Genomic DNA, 19,677 nt, shown 5'->3' with positions numbered 1-19,677 from the left:
GAATGAATATTTGATCGAGTTCATTGTCAACAGAAGGATGAAAGAGTTCGAGATCACAATCTTAACTCTTAATTGGAGGTGATTTGAGTGTCCCCGTCAAGTATCTCTTTGCCGATGGTCCATGAAAGCCATATTTCCTTTGTGATTTACGCTGCATTATCTAATGATTAGGCATACCTTGAATCCTGTCGGGAATGCTGACATTGGTTTCGACGAAATCAAGACAATTAATCTTATCTACTGGTGCATGCGTGTTTGAAACCAGTGCAGAAAACAGCAGATCATCAAATTCCAAGGGAGTAATTCTCCTGATAGTTACCCCGTGTATCATATCTCATTGGTTCTCCGTTTTGTTACATGATTCCTGAATCCCTTCTGACAAGCTGTGCCAAATCCGTACGGTCTGCTTTACACAATGCCTGGCTGAGCTGAGCTGCTAGTTTGCTCATATCTCCACATGATGCTCTCTGTCGCCAAAGCAGCAGCATAGCCACAATGCGGTTGACGGCTCCACTGTGGTCATTCTTGATGTGGTCAATATGAGCCTTCTTCAGGCCAAGGATGAGTGCTAGCGTCTCCCACTCGGAGCCGATTTCCTTCGCCAGGTCATTGATGTACCCATCAGTGAGAAAGTCTGTAGAAAGGCAGGATGATTGATAAGTTAATGTATACAGGCCGGTAACCATACTCTCTCGAAAAATTCGAGTGAAAATATTCACTCTTGAAGGAGTGAATACAAAAAAAGAGTTGAATTTTGAAAATTGAATTTTGAGTGAAAATGTTTATTTTCACTCGTTTTACTGTGACCTCAGGGATCACTCCCAAATCTTCGAGTGATCCCTGAAGTCACTCCAAAATAAGTGAAAATGAACTTATATTCACTCAAAATTCACTCGAATTTCACTCTAAATTCACTCTTTTTTGTATTCACTCCTTCAACAGTGAATATTTTCACTTGATTTTTTTTCTTTAGAGAGTAGGATTTTTATGTCAGGTTTCAGGATTAGAAATGGACACATTAGTTTAAGTTTTTTTTTTTCGAAATATGGGGAGCAAACAAACAAATTCTTGTGCCACTTCCGGGTTTCATCAGCCCCCCCCCCCCCCCAAACAAAAGGCTCCCTCGTGCAAAAAGTTTGTTCGTTACTCGTATCACTTCCTGGTTTCATTGACTGATAAGCAAACAATTTATGGTACCACTACAATAACTTCTTGTTTTGTTTTGTTTTTTGTAAAAGAAATGACAGGGGGGGGGGGGGGGAGTCCGTGACTCATTTTTCTATCTTTAGTTCTTTTATTATTTTTTTTCTGTTAAACGGGCCGGAGGGTTCCGCGGCCAAACCCCTGAACACCCTCCAGTTGCTGTACATGAGCAATAATTGTCTAAAACACGGAAGCTGATACATCTTTTTCATCCACTTCCTGATAGCACACAGGGTATCGGCGTTAAGTCGCCCTTATTAATATTTACACGTTTTGTTTTGTTTTTTCTCCAAAAGATAGACGCCTAAAAGTACAAACATGTTAAAATGTACAATTGAAAATGTTTTCTAAATGTGACCGTGCATCACAAAACAAACAAAAAATCGTGCCCCTTGATTTTACGTGAGTACACAAGAAAGGTAAAATGGGTGAACTGAGTCAATTCTTAGTTTTCCATATTTTCTGAAAGAGCTATTCTTCTACACAATTCTTGAGTTTGAGATCATAAATGGAATGGGAAAGTGGGTTTTCAGCAGTTTTTCAACAACCCCTTTTTTGATGGAATATCGTGATCAGGTTTTTCTTAGAGGCCCCTTTCATTTCTTGAAAATCCTTTTCACCCTCTTCACTTTCAACTCTAATAACTTTGGAAATGATAATGCTACTGCTCTGAAAGTTGACATTTATCATGGATAGAATGTGGTAATAGACAATGCTCAATTTCAGCTTAATCTGATAACCACTTAATTGTGGGTGCTACAATAGTTAACATCATGTTTTTGTCCTATTCATGACCCAGGTAGCACGGTTTAGTAAAGATTAAGCACTTGAATAGACCCTGTACTTCAGAACCCCTTTTCTCAGTTCACACTTTTCCAGAGTGTGTGCTTTCCTTCCAGTATTTAAATAGATTAGGAGAATCCATTTGAATTCAGTTATACATCATTTTAAAGCTTAGAGTCTGCTCTTTCAGAACCTGCCCTCAACTAAAAATCCATGTCTGGCGACTTTTTGTTTTGTTTTGTGGTGCAAGGTTACAAATATGTGTGACTGCTTCGTAATATCCCACCGGCAAGCATTCGACTTTCTTTATCTTAAGTTCTTGGAAAAGCTGGAAACGTGTCTATTATGAACGCACAAACACACAAATGTGGCGAACTGTATCAAGTGGAACGTTGGGGCAAACGAAATGTTACTAATGTCCAGGGCCCTGTTTTATCAAGCGAGAATCATTCTTGATCGTGAAGTCACTTGTTTGTAACTCTGATCCACTTATAAGCGATTATAACGTTCGATCAATCATTTTAATGAGTCTCCGTGTTTAGCATGAGACTTATGTGTTGGATTACAACTATTGATTACCATGAGTAAGATCTCGTCAAAATAACAATAATGGAATATAGAAAACAATTACTTTACAGACTGGCTGCACTGAAATAGTATAATTATAGCCCGGTCCCCTCACTCAGGTGACATTCTGTACCGTATGCTCGTTCCCGATTTCCCGGAAAAGGGGTATATCTTAGAGGCTCATTTCGGGGAAAAAAAAAAGATCCCGAAAAATTGTGGGAGCAGGGGGTCTCACAGATTTTCTGCCAAAAATTTTTTTATTACGTGATGGTTTTATTTTTTTTTTCCACGACAATCTTGGAATTGGGTCTCGAAGAGGGTTAATTCAACCCCCCCCCCCAAAAAAAAAAAAAAAATCCAAAATATGGGTTGTGCGACTTCTTGGTTCTCCCTATTCTCCCGAATGTGCTTTCTGTTGATGTTTTGTTGCAAAGCACGCCGGGCTGACCTTCGTTTTCTCTGGTATATTTTGCATGAAAAAGTCTTCGACATTCCTGTCCATGCAAGCGCTGAAATCTTTACCTCGGAACTCTTCATGTCTAGGGGATATTTTTGCTATCTTCCGTTTCAAAAACCTGTGAGAGGGAGTGATAATCCTTATCCGTTATCCCTAAAGGGGGAATTTTAGAATCGGGAACAAAAAAAAAAAAAAACGTACAAAAATTTGGAGAATACACTTCGACTGAATAAATAATAACCTACATCAGTTGTCTTCCGTATTGTCGACATGGGCACGGTCCGGAAGTTGTGAATAAGTACAGGTTTTATGAAAAGACGCTAGGAAAAGGGAATTTCTTACTCTGCAAACTGAAGTGGTAGGCCGACAAGGAGTCAGGTGATACATTATCACCTTGTTCTGTTAAGGCCATTTAGATGGTAGTGGCAGAAAATAACTCAATACAATTCATTCTCTACCCCCAAACATACTTTAGTAATGAGCTATCAATTACATTTCCTACTCTGCAACACCAAAGAGATTGCAAGACAGGAATCTAGGAAATGCAGTTCCAATGTCCTCTTACGAAAATAACTGAGATGAGAGTCGATCACTGTGTAATCACCAATTTTCTGCTATACACACACACCTTTTTTCCCCCTGCTGTCGCCTCGACCCTCGATTTGCTCGCCTTTAGAAATTCCTCCAATGCCTACAAAACAAAACAAAGTAAAGACACTGCATTGTTTAAATGGGGAGTGATGTAGATGTTGTACAAACAAATGAAGAGTTTGTTCGCAAAAACCGATAAGTCCATTTTTGAAGATTTTGAAGTACGGTCTCTGTCATATAGTACTAGATAATACCCTTTGAATGATATATTGGTCATTGCATAATAAGGTACATTTTTGAAGTTATGGTCAAAAGAAGCAAACATTTTCTCATTATTCTCTTTATTTTTCTTGACCTTTTATCGCAAATATCTCCATTTGGCAAATATGAACTTATCGGTTTTTGCGAACAAACTCTTAAAATACTTCTGAGTACTTCGGAATTACGATCATAATATTCAATAGCTATAATACCAATGATAAACAAAATACAATGTGTCGTTTACAGTAGGATAATAAATCAATATTTACAAGAATGTTACTTGGATGATATAGTACCTCCATTTGTAGCGCGGCCACAGACATTTTGTTGCATTCCCATTTTCATGCATTGAGGTATCAGTTCAACTGGAGATGTATCAGTTATCGTAATTCTAGTATTCAATCGATATCTCCCCTTTATTTATGAAATTAGGCAACTTTGCCTGTTTCCATTAGTATTTGGGAAAAATACAATTCGTTAATGCGGACGAGACTATCAACGCACATCGAAGTGATTATCGTACTAAAACGAATGACGTATGAATGCCTTGGGATTCATTCATCAATGCATAGTGAAGGAAGAACTTTTGCCTCGTACTGCGGGATAAACTAGTATCTACTACTAGTAACAAAGTTGCGCAGTGCAATTTTCACTCTAAGCTACGAGGAGGGGAAAAAATGATCTTGCCCTCAAATTCTCACCATACTTGGACCTGATCGAGGCATTATCGAGAAAACAGGTGGTACATATCCACGAATCCTGCTTAGATCCATCTGTGAACGTTTTTTTGGAGGCGCAATCCTGACAGTAAAAACACTCGGCGAATGTGATTCTCTTCGCCCATTGACTGCGAATACTTTCCAAGGAACTTGTTATGAAGTTCCTCACCTGTATAACGCAAAAGGAGAGTTATCCCGCTCTTAATTACATAAGAGCATCTGAATATAAGACCCCGTTTACAGTGCGAGGCTCGGCCGCGGCCGAGCCGCGGCCGAGCCCAGCCCCGCTTCAGTGTAAACGCGCAAAAGGCCAAATGCGAGGCCAAAATTGGCCTCGCATTTGGCCTCGCTCTGGAGGTGGTCTCGGCCGCGGCCGAGCCGCGGCCGAGCCCGGCCTCTTCTTGTTGTAAACGCAAACTGGGCCAAATGCGCGGCCAATTGCGCGGCCAAGTTTAGTCTGGCTCCCAAACCCTCTGCCTGTATCTTTCGCTATTCAGGATATTAACCCCCTCAACGTCGAAAACTAATATAGTTTAAGGTGGTTTTGTCCTGCAAAGGATTTTTTCCTTCGGCAAAGGCCTTTGCCCGAACGGCGACTTCGTCGCCACGGAATTCATTTGACAAAGGGTCTGAAAACCAGACAATACCAAATTGCGTTTGTTTACAAGCAGAGCGCCACTACGACAAAATATTGAAAGGTTTGAATCAAAAGCGCGGCCGAGCCCAGCAGTGTAAACGGACAAAATTGCGAGGCTCGGCCGCGCATTTGACCCCGTTTACAGTGCGTTGCCGGGCTCGGCCGCGGCTCGGCCGCGGCCGAGTCCGGCCTCAATTGGGCGGCCGAGCCTCGCAATTTTGTCCGTTTACACTGCTGGGCTCGGCCGCGCTTTTGATTCAAACCTCTCAATATTTTGTCGTAGTGGCGCTCTGCATGTAAACAAACGCAATTTAGTATTGTCTGGTTTTCAGACCCTTTGCCAAATGAATTCCGTGGCGACGAAGTCGCCGTTCGGGCAAAGGCCTTTGCCGAAGGAAAAAAATCCTTGCATGACAAAACCACCTTAAACTATACTAGTTTTCGACGTTGAGGGGGTTAATATCCTGAATAGCGAAAGATACAGGCAGAGGGTTTGGAAGCCAGACTAAAATTGGCCGCGCAATTGGCCGCGCATTTGGCCCAGTTTGCGTTTACACCAAGAAGAGGCCGGGCTCGGCCGCGGCTCGGCCGCGGCCGAGACCACCTCCAGAGCGAGGCCAAATGCGAGGCCAATTTTGGCCTCGCATTTAGCCTTTTGCGCGTTTACACTGAAGCGGGGCTGGGCTCGGCCGCGGCTCGGCCGCGGCCGAGCCTCGCACTGTAAACGGGGTCAATTGAGGCCGGACTCGGCCGCGGCCGAGCCACGGCCGAGCCCGGCCCCGCACTGTAAACGGGGTCTAAAAGAACGACCCAAGTCCATGGAAGACCATTTCGAGTAAACTTTAAAAAAACAACAACAACAACAACAACAACAACTTCATATATATTTTATTTGTCCAGTAATATTATATTTTCCTGTGATGGGAAGGCAACATTGTATAGGCCTATACAAAATAATAATTAGAACATAATCATGACAATTAACATTTACATTAATTGTGGACAGGCAGTTTTGTATGATGGACTTGGATCGTTCTTTGAATCATAAACATGATATTCTGCTATTGTGATGAGAGAAGGGTGAGAGAGGGCGCTATAATATGAATGTGAAAATGACCCAAGTCCTTCATTTTTACATTCATATAAGATTTCACTCATTCATTTCAGGCACTTCCGGGGGTAATTAGGATTTATCATTTATACACAAGATGAGTCCATGGATAAGCTACAATTTCCCATGTCAAACTGAATTTGGCCAAAAATTGGACTTGGGTCGTTCTTATATTCAGGTCTTCATAAGAATTAAAACAAAAATGGCTAAACAACTCAAATCAATGTCAAAACAAAAAAGAAATTGTAAGAATCATTCATGTTAAAGATATGAAGCATATGCAATACATTGCTGATGCTTTTATTCTAAAGGACCCTCCGGCTTTTCCTTTTTCAGGTCTCCCATTTTTTTTTTTTAATTAAATTTGTGACGTCCGTGTAACGTATTTGCCACATTTTCAGAATCAATGTTTAATGTTACACATTTACAAGTTTCCATATGGGATCATTATATTATCCCATAAGAGATACTTTCGTTATGGTTTTCGAAAAGCATTACCGGCATATTATGTACTATGATAAGTTTTCGTTTTTTATTAAACTCCTAGAAACAAATTAGAATATACCTGTTCTGTCATATCTGTGCGTATCATAATATTCCCATTCATATTCGCATGTTTGTTTTGAACGTGTAGGATGTGAATTTGTTAGCATTTCACCATTTCAGAACGTCTAATACTGGGTACTTTATGTTCAACCTCCTTAAATCAATATTTTTAGTTCAAGATTAAAACGAATGAAATAAACACGAATAATCCGCAAATACTCGAGACTTGAAATGATCTATAGATTATGGCAAATTATTGATATTGATAAAGAGCAGAGTGTGTCTCAATATTGATCTTTGAGGAACATCACATATTATCGGCAGTTGTGCAGACTTTGCATTTCCATAACATAACTGAGCACCCGTTCTAATGGTAACCCACATATTATGCCATATACTTAGTAAGTGGTGTAATTTATAGAGCAAAATGTCATGATTTATCGTATAGAAAGCTTCTGCAGCCTAAAAATAAGCCAACAGTAGCGTTTCCTTCATCCATTTGTTTGGCGAATTCATCACTTAGATTAATCAACGATAGTTTTGCAATGTGCCCTCGTCAAAAACCATAGTGGTGTTTATGTGATATTATATTTTCCACAAAAAAAAATAATAATAATAATCAGACGAGTGTTTATAAGCTTTCCATATATCTTACTGATTATCGGAAGGAGCAAAATAGGGTGATTATCTGAAGGCGCATTTTAAGAGCATCAGGAAATACACCAGATTTAGAAAGTAATGGTACATTTACGATATATACTAAAGGCTGAGCTATGTACGGAGCAGCATAAACGACAGCTCTTGCTGGAATGTCATCGTAACCGCATATATTATTTGCGTATAACGAGAGAATAAGACGATGCATTTCAATAACTTTCACAAGTAACAAAAAACAAAAATATTTATCAACTTCTCCTTTCATGAATGTATCAGGATTATTTCCACCAATCACTGTCTCAGTAACCGAAGTTTCTCTGCCAACGATTAATCTGTTTCTGTGAATGACAAAAATGGTACATTTTTCAATCCTTACATCTTACTTGTCGGTGCCGTTTAATAGTTTCCATGACACGTGTATAATCAGATTGTTTTATCAAATTTATCACATTATGTCTTGTACATTTCGTTGAAAAAAAAGAAAAAAAGTATTATTAAATAATTATTGAAATTGTTCATCGGCAAAGGAAAACGTATTCTTAAGAAAATAATACCATATTAGTTTGACAGGATGAAAGACATACAGAACTTTTTTTTTTCTTTTTCCGTCTTTATTTTGCTTCTTCACAGATTAACAGATACAGAATTTTGACATTGCTGCATATAAGTACAGTATAATGTTTTCTTTTTTGCAATGGTAAAAACAAATTGTAATACAATGCAAGGGGGAGGCTAAAAACTCCCTCATTTATACCAAAAACAAAGAACCGAGTCCACACAGCTTATTGGGCTCAGCCACAACCCCAACATATTCTCAGTCATATTTCAGGGATGATTTAATCATCCCTGCAAAACTTTCCATCCCCACTTGTCTACAGGCCGAACAAGCCAGTCCAAACAGAGTCTATAATCATACTGATCATGACAAGTGCAGAGGTTTGAAAATCTGAGTTAAAAGTGTAATTGACTGTAATTAGAATTTAGGAATGTAACTGAGCCCAATTGCTTAGACTGCAAGTAACAAACACCATTTGGTTCTATGAAATGTTAATTTTCCTTTTCTATAAGCTATAGCTCTTTCAACCTTTTCTAGATAGATTATCTCATTCTTAAACTGATCAAAACTTAAGGTCTTGTCTTGACATTTGTTACGGAAAATAAAATGTTTTGCATATAAAATATATATATATTTTTTTTTTATAGACATACAGAACTTAGTATTTGAAGTCTAAACACATGACAGGCTCCCTAAATCCCGTTAATTAATAAAACTGCTACATGGATCCTAATCACATGACTGGTTGAGAGCAATTACGCGAGCAGGCTTAATCTTACCTGACATGCCCAGCGTATATTGACCGCGTACTAATGACCTGTACTAACAAAAGCTAAGAGATACGTGCATGATTGTGGCTTGCCGTAATCAAGCTTCATCACATGACATCAAAATTCCATGCCTAGGAAGCTAAGTGTGCACTCACAGGCGCTCACTCAATAACCTATTTTCTGCAAACAATTTCGTAATGAGTACCTGTGTGTTTGGGGCATTTCTTCGCACACCTTGGTTTTTTTTTTTTTTTTTTTTTTTTCAAAAGCAATTTCTTCATGTAACTCATGGCCGGCGGAACGGGGGGGGGGGGTGCTGGGGGGCTCGGGCTCCCTCACTTTTTGGGCACCATACAAAGGAATACATAAGGTGTCGTCACTATGGGTCCCATTTTTTTTTTTTAACCGGAAGTACGTAAGTTGCACTAATACCCCTTTCAGGTAATCGTGGATGCGGATAATAGGAGCACAAGTCGTAAAATTTCGATTACATGAACGGGAGAGGAGTAGAAAAGTGCGCATTATTTTTATGCTGCTATTATGCGCATAATTGCAGCATGAGGAGTAGATCGAGAATACATGAACGCGTTTTACGACTTATCCGCACTAACATTCCACAGTTCGGTCAAAGGTCACTCGATTTCCCGCACAACCGCTGATTGCTGAGCTTGAGCGCGCGAGAGGTGTGCATACACGTGAGGATATTCACCGGAAACATTACGTCATTATAGAGGCGTGCGCCGTAACCATGACAAATAACTCCGTCCTTCGCACCATTATACCAGTATATGAACGGGTGCTCGTAAAAGTAGTGCGCACTTCATGGGATATATGAACGCGATTTTGACTACTTCATCCGCATTATTTGGATGCGGATAATTGAACCGCGATTACCTGAAAGGGGTATAAGAAATAAATACAGATTATGAAGTGTGAGCGCTGTAAGGTTATGTTTTTAGGGACCTTTATTTTTTTTTTTTCATGTCAGCTTAAGAATCCCGGAAGTGGGAAGGGTGAGAGATGACCTGAGGAACTTTTTTTTTTTTTTTTTTTGGTGCTTGTTAGCGCAACCCGGACGTGCCGCCACCCCCCCCCCCCCCCACACACACACACATTTTTGAAAACGGTCCGGCGGAGCAAAAAATAAATAAAAAATAAATAAATAAGTAAATGAAAAAAGGTCTTCAGAAAAAACAAACAAACACATACTTCAAGATCCTCTCTCTCTCTCTATATATGTATATTATATATATATATATATATATATATATATATATGACCGTGCATCACAAAACGAACAAAAAGTCCCACACACTGATTTTGGAAGAGGACTGAAAAATAAGTGAAATGGATCAACCTAGCCGATCTTGATTTTTTTTTTTCATATTTTCTAAAGAGCAAGTCTTCTTTTACATTATGCTAAAATTTGGGGTCATAAATCGGGCGGGGAAGTGTGTTTTTTAGCAGTTTATCTCGAACATTTTTGGTGGAATAGTGTGATTAGGTGTGTCTTTAGAGTCCCTTTTTCATTTCTGAAAAGCCTTGTACACACTCTTCACTTTCAACTCTAATAACTTTTGAAAGGATAGTGCTACTGCTTTGAAAGTTGCCATTACTGATGGACAGAATGTGTTAATGGGGCCTGCTAAATTTCAGATAAATATGATAATCCCTTCATTGTTGTTACTTGGGTGGTTTACTTCCTGTTTTGTTTTGTTTGTTTGTTTGTTTTTTGTCCCATTCATCGCACAGCCAGCACGGTTTGGTACAGATTAAGCGCTTGAATAGACACTGTTCTTCAGAGCCTCTTTTCTCAGTTCAAACTTTTCCTGAGTTTGTGCTTTCTTTCCAATATTTTGATAGATTAGGAGAGTCCATTTGATTTGAGTTATACATCATTTTAAAGCTTAGAGTCTGCTCTTTCAGAATGTGGTCTTCACTAAAAATTCATGTCTGGCGACTTTTTGTTTGTTTTGTGGCGCAGGGTCATACACGTATACCATGTATATACATATCTATATATGAAGAGTTTGTTTGCAAAAACCGATAAGTCCATTTTTGAAGTTATGGTCAAAAGAAGCAAAAATTTTCTTATTATTCTCTTTATTTTTCTTGACCTTTAATTGCAAATATCTCCATTTGACAAATATGGACTTATCGGTTTTTGCAAACAAACTCTTCATATATATATATATATATATATATATATATATATATATATCTTTTTAGTGATATATATATATATATATATATATATCTTTTTAGTGCCACTTACATACTTCCGGGTTAAAAAAGTTGGAAGCCCGAAGTGATGACACCTTATGCACAATAAAGTAATAAAGTGTAGGGGGAGCTTCCCCCCCCCCCCCCGGTTCCGCCGGCCATGGAACTTACCCATGAAATAAGGCAACATGCACTTGACTTCGCTTCGTGCATATTTCACAATAATTGTAACTACCACTAATGGGTTCGCTGCATCTCCACTAACGCACTCACCTGTGCATTATTCCTATAATAGTACGGTGTATACTATATATATGTCAGATAACCAAACTGCAAACATGTCTTCTACACACTTACTATTGTTCAGTCACCCTTCTCAGTAATGCCAACACTATACTGTAGAATCGCTTTGAGGCAAGATTTCTGTAACAGAAAATTTTACCTAGTTTCATGTCTCAATGTCAACTTGATTGACAAATTGCCCTACATCGACGTAAATAAGCACTGAATTGATCAGTGTTTTAATAGTAGCCATGATAAAAAATCATGGACGTACATACTCGGGCAGGATTCGAACCTACGACCTTTCATAAAACTTGTCATCAGTCACAAGTTGTCATAGATGTGACAAGCTACTGAAATCGTTACATCTGATTGGCTGAGAGCAAATTTTTTGTCATAGAAATGTGGCAGTTGTCACTGATGACAAGTTTTGTGAAACAGGCCCCTGATCACAGGACAGGCGTCATCTCAACTAGATCACCGAGCTTTCGCCCAACAGCAAGTGTTGGTTCTACAATCCTTATAGCATGCAGCGGGTTCTGCGTAATTATTCATATTCATGAAATTCTTTCGTCGAGGTGTTTTTTCATTGCAACTCAATTTGCAATTAACAAAAAACACCTCGACGGAAAAAATCTCATGAATTTGAATACTTTGAGTTTGGATAATTATGTTTTGTGAAGACAAATTCCACTCATTTTGACAAAGCCCTTTGGAAGCACTTGTGAAATTGAATCCACTAATGTATTTAACTATAGAACACGTTTAATAGAGTGTGCATGAGCTATTGAACCTTGAAAGGCAAGCCTTTGATTTATTGCCCATGAAAATCATGTAATAATTTCATTAACACATAACTCACCGAATTACATTCTTACCACATATATCAGGTCTGGTAAGCGAGTTTGAAGATTGATAGTGATTGTCAGAATGACCCCATGTTCCACAGAATTTTGAAAAAGGAGAGACATTTGATTGTGGCCATTGTAATTGTACATAATTACAGAGCTGATGGTAATTCTTCTTTTGTTTGAAACTTCTTTTTTTTTTAAGGGAGAACACTTTCACCTGTACATTGTACCTGTATGAGTGACGTGTAAATGACTTTTTATGTGCACAAAAATCCATTCCTTTTTTTTATCCGGTTACAGCGTGATCCGACATGTGCCTTTATTACTTAGTTCTGCCAGCGTCACAGTAAATTGCTTCTTTCTACTTACATTGCCTAAGTTCTAAGGTGAAAGATGACAGTGACATTTCACATTACAATCAATGTGCTGGTAGCTAAAGACGTGAAACCCAGGGTAGACATGGTATATGAGTTTCCTTAAAATTAATGTTTTAATTACTCGTTGAAAAAAAAAAAAAACATCATGACGACAATAGTCACCATAATCATGAACCATCGCAATCATTATTGTTGTTATCATTAATACCATCTGTCATGGCTGTAGATCACACTTACCTTTCGGACAACTTCAGGATCTGGGAAATCAGTGTTAGGACGTCTAACGATGGTGATCTGTCGAATGAACGTGACATGTGGAGAGCGTGTTATACACCTGCATGCCTCCATACATGTGAGGGTGGGTAACTGCATTCGTATTAGCCACCCAGACCAAGATCAAGATAAAAAAAAAAAAAAAATAGAAATGTTGCTATGGCAACTGATGCCTCCGCCATAATGCATGATTCTTCCAATAGGTGTATAGTACAATGTCTTCACAATGTGTGATGACAGTTTCACATAACTGGCAAAATATTGAAATGACTGGTTGGTCAGAAATATCTTGAATGTTCACCCAGGTCGAAAAACCAGTTGGCTAACTGGCACTGGTACCAGTTGATTCCAGTTAAGGCAACTGGTTTCAATATGGAAAATGGGACCTGGAATCAACTGGTATCAACTGGTATTCATCCAAATGGAATCAACTGGTACCAGTTGGAATCAACTGGTACCAGTTGGAATCAACTGGTATCAACTGGAATCAACTAGGATCCAGTTGACAAAATTAATTTAGTGTTGAATTATTTGATGTATGGGTTCATACCAGAACATGTGTATATGTCACAACATTGTTAATAGCTACCCTATCATAATCCTACAGCTGGACTTAAAGCCTATACCTACAAGTACATCTAGGCTTAGCCTATGTCCTAGACCTAGTTAGTGCAAGGGATATTTCATTCATATATATAGGGCCATCTAGTTGCAATACTTTAAGACATGGTTACCAAGTAGATTACATTTTTATTATAAAAATATGAAAATACCTCATCAAAGGCACAAGTGGATATTGTGAATATCACGGCAATAATATTAGGTAAATTTCTAATTACATTTCAGATATTTAAGAGTTTATTGAAATCATAAAACAATGAATTTAACAATATTCTATCTTTTTCACATAGAGGATTTGAATAGCTTATGAATATTCATGCGCAATAGAACCAGTAGAAACCAATAGAAACCAACTGGTATCAAGTGGTATCAACATTTCAATGTTTTAGTTACTGGGTTTTAATCTAGAATGAAGTGGTAAGCAAGTCCATGCAGTCAGGTACATGGGTTTCAAATTGTGTCAACTAACCATTTGCACACAAACCGACACAAACACGCACACACAAACACACACACAAACTGGTCGAAATACAGTCTGTCAGTTTAAGTGTCAACTGATCTAAATTGGTTCCAGTTGAATTAAGTTGAAGTCATTAAGAGTCCAAGTTCAATCATGTCAAATGTTTTGCATCATTTTGTTTTGTTTACTTTTTAATTTGATGTTTTAAAACAAGTTTAATTTACTTTTTAATTCAGTTTGATGAACTGATCGAATTCAAAAAGTAGACTCCAGGTAAGACTCAAACTGGCATCAGACGCAGTTGCCATTACCTTAAGATATCAACTGGTACACAATGAGACTTCAACTGGTATCAACTTGTGCCAGTAGATTGCAATTGGTATCAAGTGGCACCGTGGTACACATTGAGACTTGAACTGGTATCAACTCATAGACCAGAAGAGTAGACTTTCAGTTGATATCATTTGGTACACAGTGAGACATGAACTGGTATCAACTGGTATCAGTAAAATTTCAACTGGCAGGAACTGTTACCAACTGGTACAAAATGATATTTGAACTGGTATCAACTGGCAAACAGTAGACTTAATGGCTCCAACTGGACTGGTAAGTAGTGCAACTTCAACTGGGATAAACTGGTACCAGTAAGACTTCAACTGGTATCAACTGGTACAAAATGACACTTGAACTGGTATCAACTGGTACCATAAGACTTCAACTGACAGAAACTGTTACCAACTGGTATAGTGATACTTGAACTGGTATTACAACTGGCCATCAGTAGACTTTTACTGGTTTCAACTGGTAAGCAGTGCAACTTCAACTGGTATAAACTCGTACCAGTAGGATTAAGCTGGTATCAACTGGTACCAGTATGTCTTCAACTGGTTTCAATTAGAATTGCTCATTTTGTTACTGGAAAGTTGGAATTACCTTGCTGGTTTCAACTGGTACCAGTTGAAACCATTTAAGACCAGTTGAGACCAGTTAAAACCAGTAACGACCAGTTAAAAATGCTTACTGGTTTCTACTGGTTTCTACTGGTTTTTTGACCTGGGCACTTTCCTTGAACTGGGTTTGCTATACGTATCTATGTAGAGTGCAGGTACACATATTTGGGGAATTGAGAATTTTTACTTGACTTCTGACCGACCCTTTTATAAGTTTATGCATTGAGTAATTTCCAAGGTATGAAGAAAGAGTATAATTGCCGTACAAAATAGATTTTTTTTTTTTTTGGGGGGGGGGGGCATTGAAACCTGGCCTTTGACCCTTAACCTTTGACCTTTGACCTCCTGGCTGGAAATTTCCAAGAGAATCTCCATTAGGTAATGCATACAGTATATATTAAGTTTTTAAACTAATAATGCAAGCATTGCATATACTAGTATTGACCGATTCGGGTTCGTTGAGGGTAGCAGACATTTTACGGCACAGGACGCAGCCATAGTGGGTGTATCAGCCGACCCCCCCCCCCCCCCGCTCTCCCCCACCCCCGGGCAACATGTTTATCACGCACTTGTAACAAAGGTTCGCGCACTAGCAAGCATTCGCGCATTCAGTACGAGACGCCTATTGGCTAAAGCAGTTTTTCATTCTGCGCGCGTGCTAATGTAGGGAGAGGGGTGGGGGAGTGCGGAGGGGGGGGGGGGGGTCGGCTGATACACCCACTATGGCTGCGCCCATGCCAAAAATACACATAGCGCGTCACAGAATCGGTCAATATGAGGGAAATAGTAAAATTTTGAGGAGTTGACCTTGACCTTTGACCCCCTGACTATTGACCCATGACCCCTAAATTCCCTAGATAATCCCTGCCAGTCAGTACATGCGTATGTTCCAAGTTCCATGAAGATACATTGAACCATTCACAAGAAAAATGATATTGCAACATTTTCACGTAACCTTTGACCTTTGACCTTATGGCATGAAACTCTCTCTGAAGAATCTTTACGCAGTAGTACATGTCTACACTAAGTTTCAAGAAAATACCTTCGGGCACTGCATAGATATGGGGGAAATAGCAACATTTTTAGCATTTGACCTTGACCTTTTGACCTTTGACCTCTTGCCAATGTCACTAAAATCTACTCAACTAATTGCCCCATCACACATCATCCTTGGACCAAGTTTGGTGAAAGCTGCTTTATCCAGTTTTGAGTTATCACGTAAACAGATAAATTTTAGGATTTGTCCTTGATCTTTGACCTTTGACTTCTGTCCAATTTCACTGAAAAACTAATCAAGTAATTGTCCCATCATACATCATCCTCCGACAAAGTTTGGTGAAATTTGCTCGATCCAGTCTTGAGTTATCGCGTAAACGGATACGATTTCATGATTTGACCTTGACCTTTGACCTTTCGCCTTTGGCCGATTTCACCCAAAATCTAATCAAGTAGTTGCCCCATCATACTTTATACTTGGACCAAGTTTGGTAAAATTCCAGTCAATATTACTCAAGTTATCGCGTAAACGAAAGCGGACGGACGTACGGACGTACAGACGTACGGACGTACAGACGTACGGACGTACGTACGGACGTACGTACGGACGGACGGACAACCCGAAAACATAATGCCTCGGGCACCACTTCGTGGCGGAGGCATGAAAAACCTACGAGATGTTTTCTCATCGAGTGCCTTTACGGGAACGGTGAAGCCAAAAGGGAGATTTTGCATTTTCAGACCCGAAATTCTGCGATCTTGGGGCACGCTTTTTGTTGATTTCTTTGGATTTTTTTTTTCTTATAAAACAACGAGATTCAATAACCACAGGTATGTGAATGACAAACATCGCGGTATCTCAGCTCTTGCTCCACTGTGTACTAAGTGTATGGAAGTTGACAGGGGAGGGTGGGAGGGGGAGGTTCCATGTCATGCGAATTGGCTTTTGCAGTTTTAGAACTGATATGGAACGACCCGGCGGGAAATTGAATGCAAACTTTGAGTAGTTGGACTGAATTACTTTCTCTCTAAATCGAATGAACCTACAAAGAATGTCATGAAACAATTATCGATTGAATGCTCAAAGAATTAAAATTAACCACGAGACTATATGAGGCTATTTAAATCAAAATTGATTTCACTTTGAAGAGTATAAAGGTTGTTACAAGCAAGACATGTTCGATTTGTTCAACTCGACTTGTAAAAATAACACTTTCGTGACTCGGCCGTGTCACTATACCTCAGGTCTGACCATGTTGACGTTTAGAGAACATAACCCTTGATGTGTGAAAAGGAAGGCAAATGGTTATTTAAAAAAAAAAAGAGTTCAAGAAGTTGCATTTTATGGGAACGCGAAGAATTCTGTCACATGAAAATACGGAGACATCGACTCGACCTTTCACAAAAACAAAAACAAAATCAAAAACAAATACAAAAAACCACAACAACAAACAGACTTCTGTCACGACCAGACAATAAAGACATTAACATGTCCCATTTATCCATCATGGGCATGGCCGAGTGGGGGTAGGGGCAGATTTTTTTTTTTTTTAGTGTGTGTGTGAAACATACAAAGGATTACATAAGATGTCACAACTTTTTTTTTCTTTTTATTACCGCGGGAGTGGCACTAGAAAGAAATAGAAACCTTGAAATACGAGGCGTGGTAAGCCTTTGTTTATGCGCTGTCGAAGACCCTTTTTGTTTTGTTTTGTGTTTTTGTTTTGTGTTTTTTCTTATTTCTTGTCACCTGAAGAAGCCCGGAAAAAGCAAATGAAGTTACTCCGAAGGCATTTATTTTCCTCTAACTTGTTAGTTCATGAAACCCACAAATGTTACCCCCCCCCCTCCCCCCCCCCCCCCCCCCGTTTGAAAACGTGGCGCCGGCGGTGTTGATCGAGTTGACTAATGCTCACCAGTCAGTCGGAGCTGAAGAAGTGACTCAGACGAGCCACTCAGTTGTTCTCTACCTCAATATCAGAAATACGTCCAGCTAACTACGTGTAAATACATAACTACGCACACACACACACCCATAATAGAAATTTATAATGAATATGTGACCCTGCATCACAAAACCAACAGTCGCCAGACATGGATTTTTAGTTAAGGGCAGATTCTGAAAGAACAGACTCTAAGCTTTAAAATGATGTATAACTCAATTCAAATGGACTCCCCTAACCTAAATAAATACTGGAAAGAAAGCACACACTCTGGAAAAGTGTGAACTGAGAAAAGAGGCTCTGAAGTACAGGGTCTATTCAAGCACTTTGTAATCTTTCACAAAGCCACGCTAGCAGTGCGATGAAAGGGACAAAACACAGGATGTCAACCACAGGAGCAACAACAATGAAAAGATTATCAGATTAAGCTGAAATTTAGCATGTTCTATCAACACATTCTGTCCATGATTAATGCCAACTTCCAAAGCAGTAGCATTATTCTTTCAAAAGTTATTAGACTTGAAAGTGAAGAGTGTACAAAGGATTTCAAGAAATAAAAAGGGGCCTCTAATACATACATTGTACCTGATCATTCTATAATCTCCCCCCAAAAAGGGGTTCTAGAAAACTGCTGAAAACACACTTTCCCGTTCGTGTTATGATCTCAAACTAAAGATTAATGTAGAAGAAAAAAAGCTCTTTCGAAAAATATGAAAAACTCAAGATTGACATAGTTGACCCATTTCACCTCTTTTGAGTCCTCAAGTAAAATCAAGGGGTGCGACTTTGTGTTTGTTTTGCGGTGCACGGTCACATATGAATAATTACTATATGTGACCCTGCATCACAACACAAATAAAAAGTTGCCGGACATGGAATTTTAGTTAAAGACAAATTGTGAAAGAGCAGACTCTTAGCTTAAAAATGATGCCTAGCTCAATTGAAATGGACTCTCCTAACCTATGTAAATATTGGGAAGAAAGCACACACTCTGGAAAAGTGTGAACCGAGAAAAGAGGCTCTGAAGTATGGGGTATATCTGTCTATTCAAGCGCTTAATCTTTTAAACCGTGCTAGCTGTGCGATGAATGAGACAAAGAACAGGATGTTAACGACTGGAGAAACAACAATAAAGGTATTATTAGATTAAGCTGAAATTGAGCATGGTCTATCAAAACATTCTGACCATGATTATTACCGACTTTCAAAGCAGTAGCCTTATCCCTTCAAAAGTTATCAGACTTGAAAGTGAAGTAAGTGCAAAGGGTTACCAAGAAATGAAAGGGGCCACTAAGACGTACCTGATATCTCTACTCTAGAAAAAAAAAGAGTTGCAGAAAACTGCTGAAAATGCACTTTTCCATTTATCTTATGAACTTAAGAATAATGTAGAAGAAGGGTAGTACTTTAAAAAAATATGAAAAACTCAATCTTGACTAAGTTGACCCGTTTCATCCTTCTTTTTTATTTTGAGTCCTCACGTAAAATCAAGGGGTGCGACTTTTTGTTCGTTTTGTGATGTACGGTCACATATAACATATAACAGAAAAATATTTCATAACGTCTTCTCTTTTTTTTATGAATGATTTAAAATAAATTTGTATACATCGATATGTAAATCATTAACGTTAAGTAATACCAAACATTATCAGTATAGCAAAACATGAAACTGTAGAAAAAATTGTTTAACAAAAATATGAAAGAACTGTGAACTAGGCCCAACGATTACAAAGCTTTTGCCCTATTTTTGATTATCACCTTGATGGCAGCTTTAGAAGGTGACAGCATTTCAATTATTGTCAGGTGTCCATAGGCTGGCATGAGCTTTATTTTGCGATAGAAC

General features: G+C 38.8%; 1 protein-coding gene across 1 annotated transcript in view; it reads right to left on the bottom strand.

The window, feature by feature from the left end:
- Window positions 1–353: 353 nt before the first annotated feature.
- The window catches only part of LOC140239127 (probable serine/threonine-protein kinase roco8), a gene marked incomplete at its 5' end in the record, with an annotated part of 151,377 nt that continues 132,053 nt past the window's right edge, over window positions 354–19,677 (bottom strand). Inside the window, one exon of the mRNA XM_072319011.1 lies at window positions 354–634. Coding sequence (XP_072175112.1) covers window positions 354–634 — 281 coding nt within the window. The remainder of the gene's footprint in view (window positions 635–19,677) is intronic.

Source organism: Diadema setosum, chromosome 15 (genome assembly GCF_964275005.1).
Source record: "Diadema setosum chromosome 15, eeDiaSeto1, whole genome shotgun sequence".
In the NCBI taxonomy this organism is placed as follows: Eukaryota; Metazoa; Echinodermata; class Echinoidea; order Diadematoida; family Diadematidae; genus Diadema; species Diadema setosum.
Note: the sequence above shows the minus strand (reverse complement) of the source record. Positions and strands in the feature narration are given on the sequence as shown.